Source organism: Limulus polyphemus, unplaced genomic scaffold (genome assembly GCF_000517525.1).
Source record: "Limulus polyphemus unplaced genomic scaffold, Limulus_polyphemus-2.1.2 Scaffold894, whole genome shotgun sequence".
In the NCBI taxonomy this organism is placed as follows: Eukaryota; Metazoa; Arthropoda; class Merostomata; order Xiphosura; family Limulidae; genus Limulus; species Limulus polyphemus.
Genome location: NW_013666504.1, coordinates 2,620 through 18,805, shown reverse-complemented (window position 1 = coordinate 18,805; position 16,186 = coordinate 2,620). Strand labels below are relative to the sequence as shown.

Below are 16,186 nucleotides of genomic sequence, written 5' to 3'. Positions count from 1 at the left end.
CAACAGTTAACTACATCTACATGATTATGTAAATTATGCAAAATTAAACATTTATTGGTAGAATCATTGCTCAAAATCTTTTTGTCTATCTCTTTACAGTTTCTTTATGAATGGGTTATGTATGTCAGTGTTGTTAGCACACTTAGCTTCGTCGTCTTCTTTGCAATTGGGCCAGGTTAGTGAATTTCTTCTCTTAGTTCTGATGAATAGAGACAGTTATTTTACTCTAAGAACCCACGTTACATCCCAGTCTTCAGAGTACTGGTTATGTCTCAGTTTTTCCATTGAAATTCATCATTCTATATTATATGTTTTATAACTTGATATTGAATTGTTCAAGAAACTACTAAAAAGTGAAGCCAAAACTGTCTGTACTTCCAATTGTTCCATGGTATTTTAGAAATCTTCAGTTTTTAACAATAAGTCAATGATGTGTATTTAATTACACATTGTAATTAAACTAGTTGTAATTGTAATTAACATTGTGTTAAAGTAGTTTCCTTCCTAATAATAATTAGAATATTGTATAAGATTACTCTTCTTCTCTGACATTAGCATTCAGTAAAATCACACAATTTTTGTTACATATATACATTTAGTGATTAATTTGGTGGCACACAAAAAAGATTAAACCTGTTTTGATTTGAATATAGTGAAAATACAATGTAAATATTTGAATTACATGTGTGGATTTCATATCAGGGCCCCAGTTTTTATGCAGCAAGAAAAATTAAAGTTATGCAGCCAACTATTTAAAATTATGTACCATAAAATTGCTGATTATGCAGAAGAAATAAAAATGATGCAATGATTATGCACCACAATTGAAAATTATGCAACTCTTAACTAAATAAAAACAGCTTAAAAGAATAATATTTAAGAAGATAGACATAATACAATTCCACCATCAACAGCAATTTAAAACTTTTATTTTTAATGGAAAAAGAAAAGTAACTCCACTTACCTGAAATAATAAACAAACTAAGTCAAAAGCTTTAAATCTGACCTGGACTTGATTTTGATAAGATTATCTTATACAACTGTTAAACAAAATGTGTACTGCACTGATGTTGAATATTTTATTATTAAGAACAGATATATAATAAATTTATAACTTATCAATGGAAGCATTCCATTATAGAAAATAGATATACTTAAACTGTTGATATAAGGTAAAGTAAAAGTATATAGTTTGAGTACAAATACACTAGTTCTTTTTTAATTCCATAATTTATTTAATTGCAAAAATTGGCATAATTAGATTCATTAATTTAGTAAATCAATAATAATGCCTTAAAAAAGAAAACTAATAAAATCACAAAAACGTTAACCTACGCCTTGGATAGCTCAAAATAAGCTCATAATTCATTTAAGCTCATATCTTATTAACTATGTACATTGTACTTTCTCCCTTTCATTATAGGATCTATCCCTTGGATGATAACTGCAGAGCTGTTTTCTCAAGGGCCACGACCTGCAGCCATAAGTATAGCTATGCTAGTCAACTGGTTTGCCAACTTTGTTGTTGGTCTGGTCTTTCCAATGATGCTGGTAAATCTTAAGTAAAACCTTCATTAAGATTATGAAAATACTCCTTCAAGAATATTTGAACTTTTCTAAAACATCTCTTCAGTTTATAAAAAGTTACTATACTGATAATCAGTTTTAAATTCAGTTATTGTTTTTTAGCAATGTAGTTTTAAAACATCACTCCATCATGTTGAAATTTTTTCAAGCACAAGACTTGCTTACAGGTTTTAAGCTAAAAGTTTCAAAGTATATATTTATGCCAATAGATTAGAATGTAGATACTAAATTGTTATAACACCACTGATTCTTAAACTTCATTTCATATTTCAGTTTGGTTTTGAAAGCTACACGTTTCTTCCCTTCACGGCTCTACTAGCAATTTTCTGGACATTCACATACAAAAAGGTTCCTGAGACCAAAAATAAGACATTTGAAGAAATTGCAGCTCTATTTAGGAGAGAAGATGTGATCAACATTAATGGAATGAACATCCCACGGAAATCAATACAGTCAGGAGAATTCCTATTTGAAGACAAGCCAGTTGAAGATTGTAAGATACTCCATTTTTTTTATCTGATTGGTTAGTTTTTTATGTGGTGTGTGGCATTAAAAGTAATAAAAATGTGTGATAAGCAGTGCAAATTTTTATTTTATTGTGAAGTTGTTCTTGTTGTTTAATTTATATGTTTTTTAACCTTCTTGCAACTGCACTGAGAATAGAGAGTGGTGTTGCTTTATCAATATGTCTAACATGGAATGATTGAAGGAAATCCCCTGTTTTTCTAAGAAGTCACTTGGTTTGCAACTAAGTTAGATTACAGATCTTGATATTCAATGCAAGTCTTCAAGTGACTTGTGTTATTCAGTCTGTAATTCACTAGGGCATTATTTCACCTTATAGAAATGGAATACTAACAGGAATCATATTTTAAAGACTTATTACTCTTCTTCAATAGTTGCATTTGCTATAACAGTTGTATCAGGTTTTCTAATAAAAGCTTACTTTTAGTCTTGAACTTCTTTCCATTAGTCACAAATAAAAACTCACTCTCTTATATACTGAATAAGCATATAAACATACTGTTCTTTAATGTATCAGTCTGTGTATTTACCTTCTCTTTTTATGTAAAATTAATCATTTTAGTAATCAGACTTGTTCTCTCAGACACAGTTATATGTTACAGTCTAGAATATTCTTCACCAATTTCAAAATGAGATCTTTTTACAGTTTAGGCTCTTCTTTTTAATCTGTTCAAGGTCCTTTGCACCATCATCATCACTGCCAGTTAGAAGAACTTCCCACTAGAAAAAAAAATGTGGAGGTGACTCCTAACCACTTAGAGGATCAGCTGTAGCAAAGTGTACAGAAGTCTCAGATTGTCAGCCACATCACAGGAATTAACCTCGCAGTAGGTCTGTAGGTCAGTGTAATAAACAAACTGGTTTTTATCTGGAATTAGTTTATGCAACCTGTTTAGTATTAGTGTTTGTGTGAGAGTTTTCCTTAAACTTTTAATTATTAATAGAAATTTGATAGCAGTTTGAGTGCTACCATGTTGATTCATTGGAAACAATTTGAAATTTTTAAAGTATAAAACACTATAACTTTATGATTAAACACCTACTTCTTAGAAGTAGGGGAGATCAGGACTCCTTGAGACACTTTCCACCACTAAGCTGTAATGGGATACAATTTATTTCAAAGCTTAACACTCATGTCAGGATAAATTGAGTTTTTTCTAATGAATACCATACTAATTATAGTATTTTGGCACTTGTGTATAAAGTTAAAATCATAAATAATATTCATACTAATGTTCTTTATATGTATACTTAGCATTAGTATGCGTAAATTTTATTTGAATTTTGTCACAAAGAAATTGTATAAGTTAGACATATGTTAATTATATCTCATATCAAATATGAGTTTGTGTATATTTTCTTGATCACTCATTCAAATTATATGCTCTTTAGCCTCCATGTGAAGCTTTAGTCAAGGGAAACCTCCTTTCTGCTCAGGTAAATGTCTACCCATGAAGTGCTCATTGCAGTGACAGTTACTTGCATGGTGCTGCCCTCAAGTTGCACATTGTGGCATTCTTTTTTTCACTGGTGCATTTTAACTGAGACAGATTGATGAAAACTAATAAAACCCTATACACAAGTGCATTATTGTACATCCTAGAAATTTCACAACAGAAAATAGTTCATATCAGATACAAAGAAAAGTACATCGTATGACTAGTGTCAAGGAAAACAGAGAAAAGATACCACTGGAGACAGTCTTTTCAACATTGTAGTAACACAGAAAACTTATTAGCCTCTTAAACACTTCTGTCAGTTCATGTTCATAGCTGTATCACCTTCTTGGTCCATTCTTGCCACTAGGAGGCTCTGTTTTGTAAGAAGAGTGGCAAGAAAGTGGCTATCATCCATCCATATTCACCTTAGATCTGTTTCCTAAGTCAATGGGATGTTGAAGAAGATGAGCTAGTTAAGTGACCTCTGACCTAACTGGACAGTCATGTTACCAAGCTATGCAGCTGTCTTTTTTTCCTTTTTTTGTCTCCAAAAGAAATAAATCTTAGAAATGTTTTTCTGTCTCAACAGTTAAGTTAGTGGATTATCAGTATTTTGTAAGTACTGTATTGTCAAAAGCTATCCCTAGAAAGAGTTATTTTTATGTGGAGGAGACTTTTTTCTTCTTTTTTTTTTGCTTTTAGTGCATTATCTTATGTGCAAACACTTCAAAGTTTTTAATTTTCAATCTTTCTGACAGAGTGATACATATTATCATACCCTATTAATTTATTTCCAGAGTGATAGAGAGAAACACTATTTAGTTTCAAAAAAATTGCTTCTAGATAATCTATTCCAATGAAAGGTGACAATTTCATCAGCTTTTCATAATTTTTGTGTTACAAAGGGCTTCCGAGAAACAATCTCCAAAAAATTTGAAACAGTCCTAAGTCTAATTTTATTTGTCACAATCTCTTCATTTCTATGACGGTAATTTAACAAACACGTGATATGTGTTCTCAAATAGGAAACTGTGTAATCTTGTCTTTTCATACATTACACTTTAGGAAATAAATCTTGAACCACTTAGCCTCGGTGACTAACAGAAATATTTTGTCGTTGTTTTTTATTATAGTTTTTATCTAGATGTTTAAATAATCTGACTCCCAAACTTTTCTGAGGCTATACATGTTAATTAAGGATTGTGTGTGGAATAACACTGTATTTTCGATAAGGGTGCCTTCTGTTTTGTTGAATAATTTTTGTCTGTAAAAATGGATCATACTCAGTTGTATAGACTACATAATCTATACAGTCTCCTCCCTAAGCCTTTTGGTGCCAGAATATTGTGTGAGTCTTTGAATTTCAGTAGGTCATAGTGAAATACACAAGTTAACAATATGTAAATAAAATGTACAGTCAATTTAGCAGAAGTTATAAGTTTCTGCTCACTCAACTCATCAAATTTCAGTGTCAGTGGTGTTATTTGTGTCATTGATGCATTCAGAGAAATAATCTAGCAACAAATAATGGTGAAAGTTGTGTGAAATTCAAAGTCTCTAAAAAAATGTCAAAATGAAGAGAATATAAAACAAACTTAGCATAATCTGCTGACAATTTTTTTTTGTTTATAAAACTTGCTATTTTTTTGTTTGCTTATGTGAAATCTACTAGTTTATTTCTTTTTTGGATTTATCCAGTGTTTGACTTTAGTTTCTACCCCTGTTTGTTTATTAAAAAAGTATGACAAATCATGCTACTGATTTTCTATTTATTATATAATCATTCATATAAAAAAAAGTTTAATATTTGCAAGTCTTAGGTTTAGTAGAAGTTAAACACTTAGACAATTCTGGAATTTTTATTAACCGTGTAAAAATTGCTTCTAACATTACAGATAAGTTAGCCAATATTAAACATAAGTTAGTTTTGTTCTATTGCCAAATACTTTATGAAAGTTTAAGAGATATCACAAAAAGGCAAACTTCAAAATATATGACATGTATTTGAAACTAAAATAATTATTACAATATTTTTAAAGCTCAAGAATTAGACCTTTTTATCATACTAATGCTATTTTGTTCAATAAAAAGAGACAAATTTAGTAATTCTGAATATTGATTTCACAAATCAGTCATTGTTCTTGTTCTATCAGAAGCACTTAAAATTTGCTCAACACCAATCATGGTTTGTTTGTTAAATCAGTGAAAATTAAGCATCATCTGATTAAACAACAATGTAAGTTGCTCAGTAATTAAACATCACTTAATTCCTGCAGTATCATTTATATTTTTTTAGACTACCAGTTAAGAAAATATGCACATCATAATATAATTTAACTGTAATAAAATTAAGTAAAACATAGTACTGTAAATAACCTGTTTTTCTTTTGTTTTCATGACTAGAATTAGCAATAGGACCTGTGGCTTTGAAAGTTATTGTTCTTGAAAAGTTTAAACATAGAAAATATTGCAGATATACTTAGCAATTGTCAAAAACATTTCAATAAATCTAGTATACTGGATGCTTAATATTTGGAATAATATTCAGTTACTTTCTTAACTCATTTTACTTTTTAACAAAAACATAATAATAATCAAATGCCTAATAGAAAGTGACTGATTGGAAATCCAAAATAAAATTTGTTTATTCAATTATTCAAAAAATATCTTTAAAAAAGTGGTCATAAGGTCAATAGGAGATTAATGCTCATATTTATGTGCAGCCCATGTAGATAAATAACATGACTGAGGGATGAATATGTATACATAAGTTTTGTTGAAAGACAAATCAAGTCTAAAATATTCTTGTAAATGAATAGAGAATAATGAAATGTTATCAAAAGGTAAATAAGTTTATTAATGTTCAAAGAGTTTTGAATGCATTTATTATTACTTAACTGTAAAATTTTAGTGAAATTCTCAATGTCACTCAGTTCCTTCATAATTTTAAAATGAATTTTAATAATTTAACATTATTTTACACAGATGAGTTACTATTTGATAGTATATAGCATGCAAGTGTTTTAGAACAGAGACCTATTCTAGTGCGTGCATGTGTTTTTTATATTTATTTAGGATCTTAAAATTTATATAGTAATAAATACAAGTTTATAAACTTTCATATTTTGAATCGCACAAAAAATATTTAAAACTAGTTATATTGATTTAACCAACTCCAATCTTAAATATCATAAAATATGAAGAACAATAATGAAAAAAATACAGCATAAAACAATCATAATGCTGTGTCATTAGGGAACCCATGAACTAATAATAGAGAATATTGTAAGTCAATAAATTTCCAAATTATATCTTATTTGAAAACTAATTTATTTATTTTTTACTAGAATATAAAAGATACAGTTATTGTTACTATAGTAAATTAGTGTAGATTTTTATGATTATTCAAATGTTACAAAATAAGATCACATTAGAGCTGTGTAATATAACATTTAGAAAGACTGTTGTATTATCTAAGATGCAAAACTTTTTATAATTTATTTTAAATCGATCTTGCAAATAACTGTTTGTAAAATATTTATTAATTAATTTGTTTTTGACTTTTTTTGAAACTAATAAATGGTGCTTAACCTTTTTTTCATGGTTTTAATATTCTTTTTTTTGGGGGGTGGGTTACAGTTTGTATTAAAATGTAATGTAGTTTGATGAAATGATAATGAATGACAGCCTCTCTTGAACAGATAATGAAAATAAATTCAAGTTTTTATGTAGAACAAATGTTTCAAAAAGTAAACTACTGTTTAGAATCTTTCTGGTAATTCCTCAATGGTGCCATCTATTAAAGTAGTTTTTTGCTTAATAGAGTAAACACAACACAAATTATATTTATGTAGTGTTGATGTTTTGACTTTATGTACTTCATATGTAGTGTGGATTTATCTCGATAAGCAGAAAGTGTTATATTATCCCTCTAGTAATTATCATCAATGTTAAATGGTGAAAACGTAAAGTTGTATAGTTTACAAGAATTCTGAGAGAAATGTTTGATTATTGAACATTACCTGAAAGTAAGAAATCATTCAAAAATAACAAAAAAAAACACTCTTAGAATTTAATATATAAGTAACACTTAGAGAATTATTTCATAAAGAATCTTTATTGTGTCTTGTCTAAGATTATTGTTTCATTAAGCTATGACATAAGTAATGTTGTATCTGTAAGCTGAAGTAGCATTTTTAGTTGTGTAAAATTCAATTATAACTAGATAGAAACATGCAAAAATTGATTTATATACTTAAGTATATAAAGCTTTTGTGCTACTTGTTGTTTTTATATCTACATTATCTTAAAGTTCAGACTGACTTGGACCAATTTGGAGTTCCTTGATAGTTACAGATAATGCTCCTGTGTTATGTTTGGAAAATTTGTTTGTTTTTTAATTTACATGTCATTACTTTAGTTACATCATTACATCTTAAATACTCTATATGTTGCTTGGAATGAATAATTCTTTTGAAAGCTTCTGTTATTTGAATTATCAGCTGTTGTTTTTTATTTCTCCTAGACTAGTTCTGGAAAGATATTTGTGGTTGAGAAATTACATTGTCTTTCATTGTGTGTCATTAACTGAAAATTATCTTTCTGAAGAACTACAATAGTACTTGATGTGTATAAAGTAAGTAACATTCTTAACGGGGCTTACGTTCCAGGAGACTGTCATTTGTTAGTTAAACAGTGTTTTCTTTTCATAGAAGTTTGATTAGAATTCCTAGAATGGAGATGGTGGTATATCTTGATACTGGAATAGAAAAATTACCTAAGGCCAAGAATAATTTAAAATATCAGTATGGCTTCATCTTGCAAGGTCTTACTGTAAAAACAACCAGTAAATATTTCTCTTCAATGTTAAACCATCAGACAGTACTTTGGGACTACATAGTTTTGCTGAATTTTGGATGTGTGGATTTATACATACTTGGATTATTTCAATAAATTTTTTTTTTCTCTTTAAAACAGTCCAGATCTTTTGGAAATAAGACCAAAGAGTATTGTGGATTATTCTTGTAGTCAGTGTTTTAGTTTTTTTTCTTTTCAGATGTACAGAAGCAAGATTTAGAAACATAGATTAAAGTCAAGGGATTTTCACAACCTAGAAATGAAAAATGTAGTTCCCAATGCTCATGTAATTGACCTATAAGTAATGACACTAATACAGAAGTATCATATGACACATGAAAATACATGTTATATTACATAAACACAGGCAAATTTTAAATTTACTTTGTAGTTTAAAATTTTGTCATTTAAAAAATATGAAGTGAATGGTATCTTATCATTATTTATTTAATCATGAGTTTATTTTGAAAAGATAAGTTGCTTTATTTTGACCAATGGTTAATTTTCTTAAAGATAATTTAAAGTTTAACTTATTTTTATCCCTTTAACTGTGTACTCATCTTCTATGCATGAAATGTCCCCCCTCCCCATCACATCTGGTTATGGTAACAATGTAGTATAGTATATTTACACTGACATTTTTTTATTAAAAAGGGTTTATGGCTACAAATGTTTTGTTATAGTCTCAAAACTTACACAAATAAAACATTTGATATACTATCAACAGAAATGAGTGCAACAATTAGCCTAAACATACTATACAGAACTCATAAGAGTTATCTCAACAATCAACCAAAAACATATTTTTTACCCTTGGTTCAATTTATAATTTATTGAAAGCTAACTCTGAAAATATCAGTGATTTTCATTCCATAAATTAAAAGATTAATTATCTAATAAATTTCAGTCTTATGAAATAAAATAGACTATTTCATGCACTTTAGATTATTGAGAGCTCTTTAAGTATAACACAAAGATTAAGATTAAATTGTTTTTAATGGTAAGAATTCCATGAAGCTTTAGATACAATTTTCCTTGAAAAATAAAGAAAGAAAAGAAAGTTTCACGACATGAGTTATTCTCGTCTTTTTTTATCAAAATTAAACCAAAACGATTTCACATGAATCCATTGCTTTCTCTCACTCTTTCAAATGATTTGTTACTTTGTTTTTTAACAGCACTTCATGCATATTGTTTTATTTTAGTTTCTTAAAATGGTAGACCTACCTACCTACCTGATATTTTCCATTTCATAGTATTTGGTTTGATATAAAAATTAGTGTTTTGGGTTTCTTACCTGATAAATAAATTAAAGAACACATTAGATATGATGTCAAAGAAATCAATCACCGTTAATGAAGTCTTTATCAGTCCATAAGTGGTAAACTTATGTGTTTCGTAATTTAATCCTTCTTTCCCAACCCCTCCCTCTTTTCTCCCTAAAGTAGTAAATTCTATTTTAGTTTAATTTTCTTTTGTTATTTATCATTGATGGTCACGCAAGTGACAAGTTATTAAACATCTTGAAAATTGCTATGGAAACCTCCTCTTGTTTAGAATTAATATTTCTTCCAGTATAAAATGTAAATATATTGTTCAGTTTGCATGTTGTTCTCTAGGAATATTTTTAACGGATTAAAACACGCATTTATTTTTACTATTTAAGTTGCTGAAATAGTTAGCTTTCACGGAATTAATTTCTTGATAGCAAAGTACAGTTAGCGCCAAATAAAACGTTATTTTCAATTGCGACCGATAATTTAATACATTATTCATTAGTTTTTATGAAATTGTAAAATTTTTTGCAAGCCAGATCTTGAATAATTTTGTTGCATTCATTGGCCTAAAGTTAAAACATGACTATAGAGAAGATAAACGTATTAGTTACAAGTGAATAGTTAATAATATTCGGACACCAGATAGTTAATTGAACAACTTTCAAAATATTTGGCTAATCGAATTACTACACGTCATACTTTGTTCGACTTGTCACTAGTTCCATTCTGTAAAATAGGGGTGGCTAATATTATTTACTCTTGTTTTTCTTTTTAATTGGTACAAAATATAAATGTAAGAAGAATTTCCGATGTGACTGAAGAGAAATGCAATAAAGTGTTTTGATAAGAATGTAACTTTTTCATGTTCAATGCATGTATTTTTTAAAGTTCATCTTTCCATCATCAGTAATATTGTTATTGAAGTATGATTTAGCAATATAAACATGAACTTTGTAAAGGCATATTAAAATGACATTACTGGACGAATTACACCAAATTCATGTTAGTTTGTACCGGTTGTCCAATCTCGGTCTGAGGGCATCCAAGGTTGGTTGGTTTAGAATTTTGTTTTGTTTTTGTTAGATATAATATCGGTCCCGTTTTTAAGATAGGTCTTTTTCATATTAGGGTTATTTGTTCCAAATATTAATACCTTCATAAGTGTCAAATCATAACAAATGGTTGTTCCTGTTTTGTTTTCTAAGAATCAGAGAAATCCCAGGTGCTGTTACTACCTAATGATTATTGGTGAATTACGACAAAAAAAATTCACGCGCACCCGAAATTGACCAGTGCACTTGGTAACTAGGACCTACGGGTTCTGAACCCCACTAAACCAAAGTATGAATCTTGTTTTGTATATTGGAATACATTAGTTCAATCTCTAGTTGCTTCACTTTAAGAAACGGAACTCTATTATATCTAACACTGAATTATATTCGTTAAGATAATATATCATTATAATTTTATACGTAAAAGGAACTTCAAAATAAAATTTGAAATATGACTGAAAATTATAAATATCACAATGTTGAATTATAACTACAGTAAAGAAACAACCAAAGTTTACTAATCAAGCAATAACAATGGTACACCAGTTGTAACAAAACGTTTAATACTGATCATTTATTCAAATATCATATTTGAAACAAAAAATAGGTAACAAATTTTTGAAAACTAATTACATTAGTTTTCAATATTATGTTGGTTTGAACTAATGATGTATTTGAGTATTAATTAACAACACTGTTTTTTGCTTATCATGGCCACTAATATTGGATTTAAATCTGTCACTTGTAAATTGACCACGTTTGGTTTTCACAACATTAAGTGTTAGTATATCAATACAGAAATATGTCTAACAATACATAACAATAAAAACGTTTCTAGAATTGGTTAACGTGAAAATATTAAGTACTAACTAGCTTTTAACCTCCGTTTCAGCGAAACGTAAGATATAAGCTAGAAATTAGTATCTAGTAATAAAAAAGGTAACTAATTAATAAAAAGCACAGATAATTAATGAATAAGATCATAAGTTAAATATACATTGTTAAAATCTATACACTTTAAAATGCCCAACTAATTTCGACACCCACTATATAGTTAGCATGTAGTATATTTAATTTATGATTTATCCAGAAAATTGTTTAAAATCTGTTTTATCATCTTTTATTAATGTTTAGCACAAAGTACTCTTGAAATTCTCATAACTAAATAACATTTAGACTTCAATAACTGTATAGGCCCAATTTAGGCTTATGTGTACTGTTAATGATAGACGAGATTATGTAGATATTATGACTAAATAATCATTATGTTGATAACAATTTCCGCACTTTTACTGAAATTATGAAAGCTAGGAGCATTTAATCTTAATTAATGGGGAATTAGTTCATTTAATTTTATATACAACCTACACTGTGATAATAGTGACGACGCCCCAACAATTAAATGTCATATCAGAGAAACAAGAAACACGTCAGATATATAAAGGTACTTTTGTAGTTGGCATGGAAGAAGTGGTATCTACATTGATGTTACTTTCCATTCAAGCTTGTTGTTAGGTTTATTACATTTTGAGATAGATATTCAACATCACTCGTTGAGATTCATATAAACTATATCGATCTATAAAAAGTCATCGCGATGTTTGAAATAAAAGTATGCGCGAATACCTCGTTTTATCATTTTAAATGACCTCAAAACAAAATAATAATAAGAGCGTTAAAATACTATTTTGTGTAAGAAACTCCCAACAGAAGAGGTGGGGAGCCAACTAAAGATCGAATGTTTGTGGTTAGCAACCTTGGACTTCAATATCTCACATTTTAAATGTCACTGTACAAACGTAAGAAACACTCGGGGAATGCGTGTCCACAGAACGACAAAAACTAACGTACAGTATTGTGTATCTTGGTTAATATAAATGGAGTATTATCTCACAATGTATAGATTCATAATCTTAACTTAAACACCTATTGCCTTTTCTGTTCAATGTCTGTCATCAATTTTACATACGCTTCACTGCCTCCACCCATAGATATCTACATACACTTTACTGCCTCCACCTATAGATATCTATATACACTTCACTGCCTCCACCTATAGATATCTACATACACTTCACTGCCTCCACCTATAGATATCTACATACACTTCACTGCCTCCACCTATAGATATCTACATACACTTCACTGCCTCCACCTATAGATATCTATTTGACATCTTATCGTATTTATATATCAATATGTATTCCGGCTTATATTAAGTAAAATGGAAATGAGATTCACTCCCTGCTTATATTATAGCTTATACGTCTTACCCTTTGTAATTATATATATTACCCCTGCTTGTAATACTTTTTTCTAAGAGATGGCGCTATCGTCCTTTACACCATGGACGGTTGTGGTAGCTTTAAAGGTGAATCTGAAAATATATTTAATTAGGTGTATTTAATAACTATTCTTTATTATATTTCAAGCGCATGAATTTCTTGAGTGATATGGAAGTTACATCTTTTTGTTTCTTTATCTGATAACAGATGCAGCTATAAAATAAATTCCATAGACTGAATGCTTTTATTTTACGTACAAAACTTTTTTATGTGAACACTCAAAATGTAGTTTTCATTAATATTTACAAATCAGTCGTATTTAAATTTACACAAATAAGAATTTGCCATTGACAACTACTCACAGGGAATTATCACAGAATTTTATATGTCTCTTATTTAAAAATTGATAAGTTTATGTTAAGAAACTTAAATACATGAGAAGTTTGCGATGTCCAAACTAACCCCAAACAACAGACTACATAGCCATGAAAATCCCTTAACTACTGGATTTGTGTGAACCTTTTCAGCCTAAAGGGTTACTTAATAATAAAATAAAGAAAAATCAGCTAATATCCAAAATACTTCATATATATAAATAAAATTACGCACTAAAGGTTTTTAATACAAAAAATCCATAACAAAAATACTGTATTACACATTATGTAAACAATATTTTGAATATTATACTGGATGTTAAAAAGTTGAAGAGACTATTGGAGAAAACCAAAACAAAATTTAAACTCACCTTTCCTCTCAATAGGAACGAAATAATAATAAAGAACAAGTAAGTTAGTCCTTATAACCACTCTTTAGTACAAGAGAGCTACATAAAAGTGAATATACGTAAAACATAAGAGATGTTATTACCTTCAATTAATTTATGTATATAGTGAGATCCCTTTCTAAAAACACAATAATTTACTCATTTTTAGAGATAACGTGAAAGGGATTACATTTTCCTGCAAAGCAAGCTTTAAAAAACAACAACTAATATACTGATAACATACCTGCAATGTCCTGATTCTTGACATCCAAAACTCTACTGGAATATTTAGCGAAGTGCTTGCGTCTTCCCACGACTTCAGTTAACAATAGATACCAGCCACAAATGCCCTGTCAAGTAATGAATACAGACTGTTATGTGACTTCGTTATCAAGTTATCCCAATGCTAGCTGTATGTTCACATAACTACAATCTTTGATTTGACCTTCATTTGCTTAACAATAGCGATAATGTTTCAAACTGTGAAAAGTAGTTGGTGTTAACATCGAAGGTTTCAAATTTTGTTATAAAATCTATAAAAATATTTCTCAATAAATGTATCGTTCTTTTGTTCCTTCGGGATTCCTTAACTTTTTTCTGGTTCTTTTATACTTATTTTAGACGTTGTGTTGAATAACTGTGAAATAATTCATGCGAGGAATAACTTGTTTGCACTTACCTGGGATGCCTCCAAGATATGTTGAATCCCAAACGACATGCACCCAAGAAAATCACTTCGCCTGCAGGATATAAAATCGCAAGGTTAATACAAAATTATTTTATAAAATAAACTGCGCACGTATTTTTTAAGCATCGTTTTTTTTCTCTTGTTGTTGTTGTTTTGTTTTTTTATCTGCTTACCACTTGAAGTTCCCAAATCACACGCCAGGGAAAGGTAGGCGATAGCTATACGATAAGTTACATTCATCACGCACATAAAAAAAGAGACCATGTAAAACCAAACGTCTTTCAATTTAATCCAAATGTTTATGTCCAAAAATAAATCAAAATATGGCACTATCAATGAAATGTCTGAAACGTTCTGAACTACATGGTGAATCTCACGTATTTGTTGGTAAGCGCAAAACTACACAATGGGCTTTCTGTGCTCTTCTCACCGCGGATATCAAAACCCGATTTTTTTGCGTTATAAGCCCTCAGACTTACAGCTGAGCCACCGGGGAGGGGCGTATCTCACGTAAATGTGTAACTTGATCCTTGTGTGTTATGAATATCTAAGTTTCATCCTTCTTTTGACGCTAGGGCTAGGCGTGGCCCAGTATTTAGCATGCAGGGGGTGCGAATCAAAGGTCTAAGGTTCGCGCCGCGACACTACTAAACGCGCTTCACACTCTTAACTATAGATGAGTTATGAGTGTGACAGTTTATATCATTATTTCATTCAAAGCCCTTTTGACGGCGGATGCTTCTGACTGGCTGGTTTCTCTCTGGTTATACTTGAACCCTAGGGGATCTCTAACCTAACTACTCTGGTTATACTTGAACCCTAGGGGATCTCTAACCTAACTACTCTGGTTATACTTGAACCCTAGGGGATCTCTAACCTAACTACTCTGGTTATACTTGAACCCTAGGGGATCTCTAACCTAACTACTCTGGTTATACTTATGATAACTCTTCAAAAAATGGTCATTCACAAAATAAAATATTGTGAATGACGTTTTAATATATTTCACCCCCCCCCCAAAAAAAAATAACAACAACAACAAACAACACCTACTTTAATGAATGGGGTTCAGAAGGCAGACAAGAATATGAAACACATTTTACGTGTATTTCTAGTGCTTGTATGATTTTCTTGTTTATACCAGTTTCTTGTGTTAGCAAACATATTTCTTCATTGCTTTAATGAATGAGGTTCAGAAGGCAGGCAAGAATATGACACCATTTCACGTGTATTTCTAGTGCTTGTATGATTTTCTTGTTTATACCAGTTTCTTGTGTTAGCAAACATATTTCTTCATTGCTTTAAATAAAGCTTAAACAACTTATTCTCCTACGACTTTTTTTGTTTGAAGTTAAGCACAAAGCTACACAATAGGCTATCTGTGCTCTGCCCACCACGGGTATCGAAACCCAGTTTCTGGTGTTGTAAGTCCGCACACGTACCGCTATGCCACTTAAACACAGTGTTACTTGTGAACATATGTCTTCCAAACAGCAGGTTCAGTTCAGGAGAGTAAGCTGAAACAAGAATTTAAATTTTACTCTACAAGTTCTTTAATGATTGATAAAATCAAGTTATTCGAGCAAATTAAGAGTTAGTTAACAATATTTAAGTAATTAATTTTTCAACTGATCAGATATATTGTTCAAGTTTCGTGTCTTGCTAACGAAGAATTTGTACAGCTGAGTTGAGTTTTTCAAGATAAATACGGTT

At 29.8% G+C, this 16,186-nt stretch overlaps 1 protein-coding gene across 6 annotated transcripts in view; it reads left to right on the top strand.

Annotated features, from left to right (window-relative positions):
- LOC106461083 (glucose transporter type 1-like) overlaps nt 1-7,100 on the top strand; it is a 206,183-nt gene extending 199,083 nt beyond the window's left edge. For all 6 annotated transcript variants that reach the window (XM_022387943.1, XM_022387941.1, XM_022387942.1 and 3 more), the window contains 5 exons: nt 100-175; nt 1,424-1,551; nt 1,861-2,080; nt 2,788-2,951; nt 3,505-7,100. In XM_022387943.1, the coding sequence (XP_022243651.1) occupies nt 100-175; nt 1,424-1,551; nt 1,861-2,080; nt 2,788-2,885 (522 nt within the window). In that variant the 3' untranslated portion in view covers nt 2,886-2,951; nt 3,505-7,100. The remainder of the gene's footprint in view (nt 1-99; nt 176-1,423; nt 1,552-1,860; nt 2,081-2,787; nt 2,952-3,504) is intronic.
- The last annotated feature ends 9,086 nt before the right edge of the window (nt 7,101-16,186 follow it).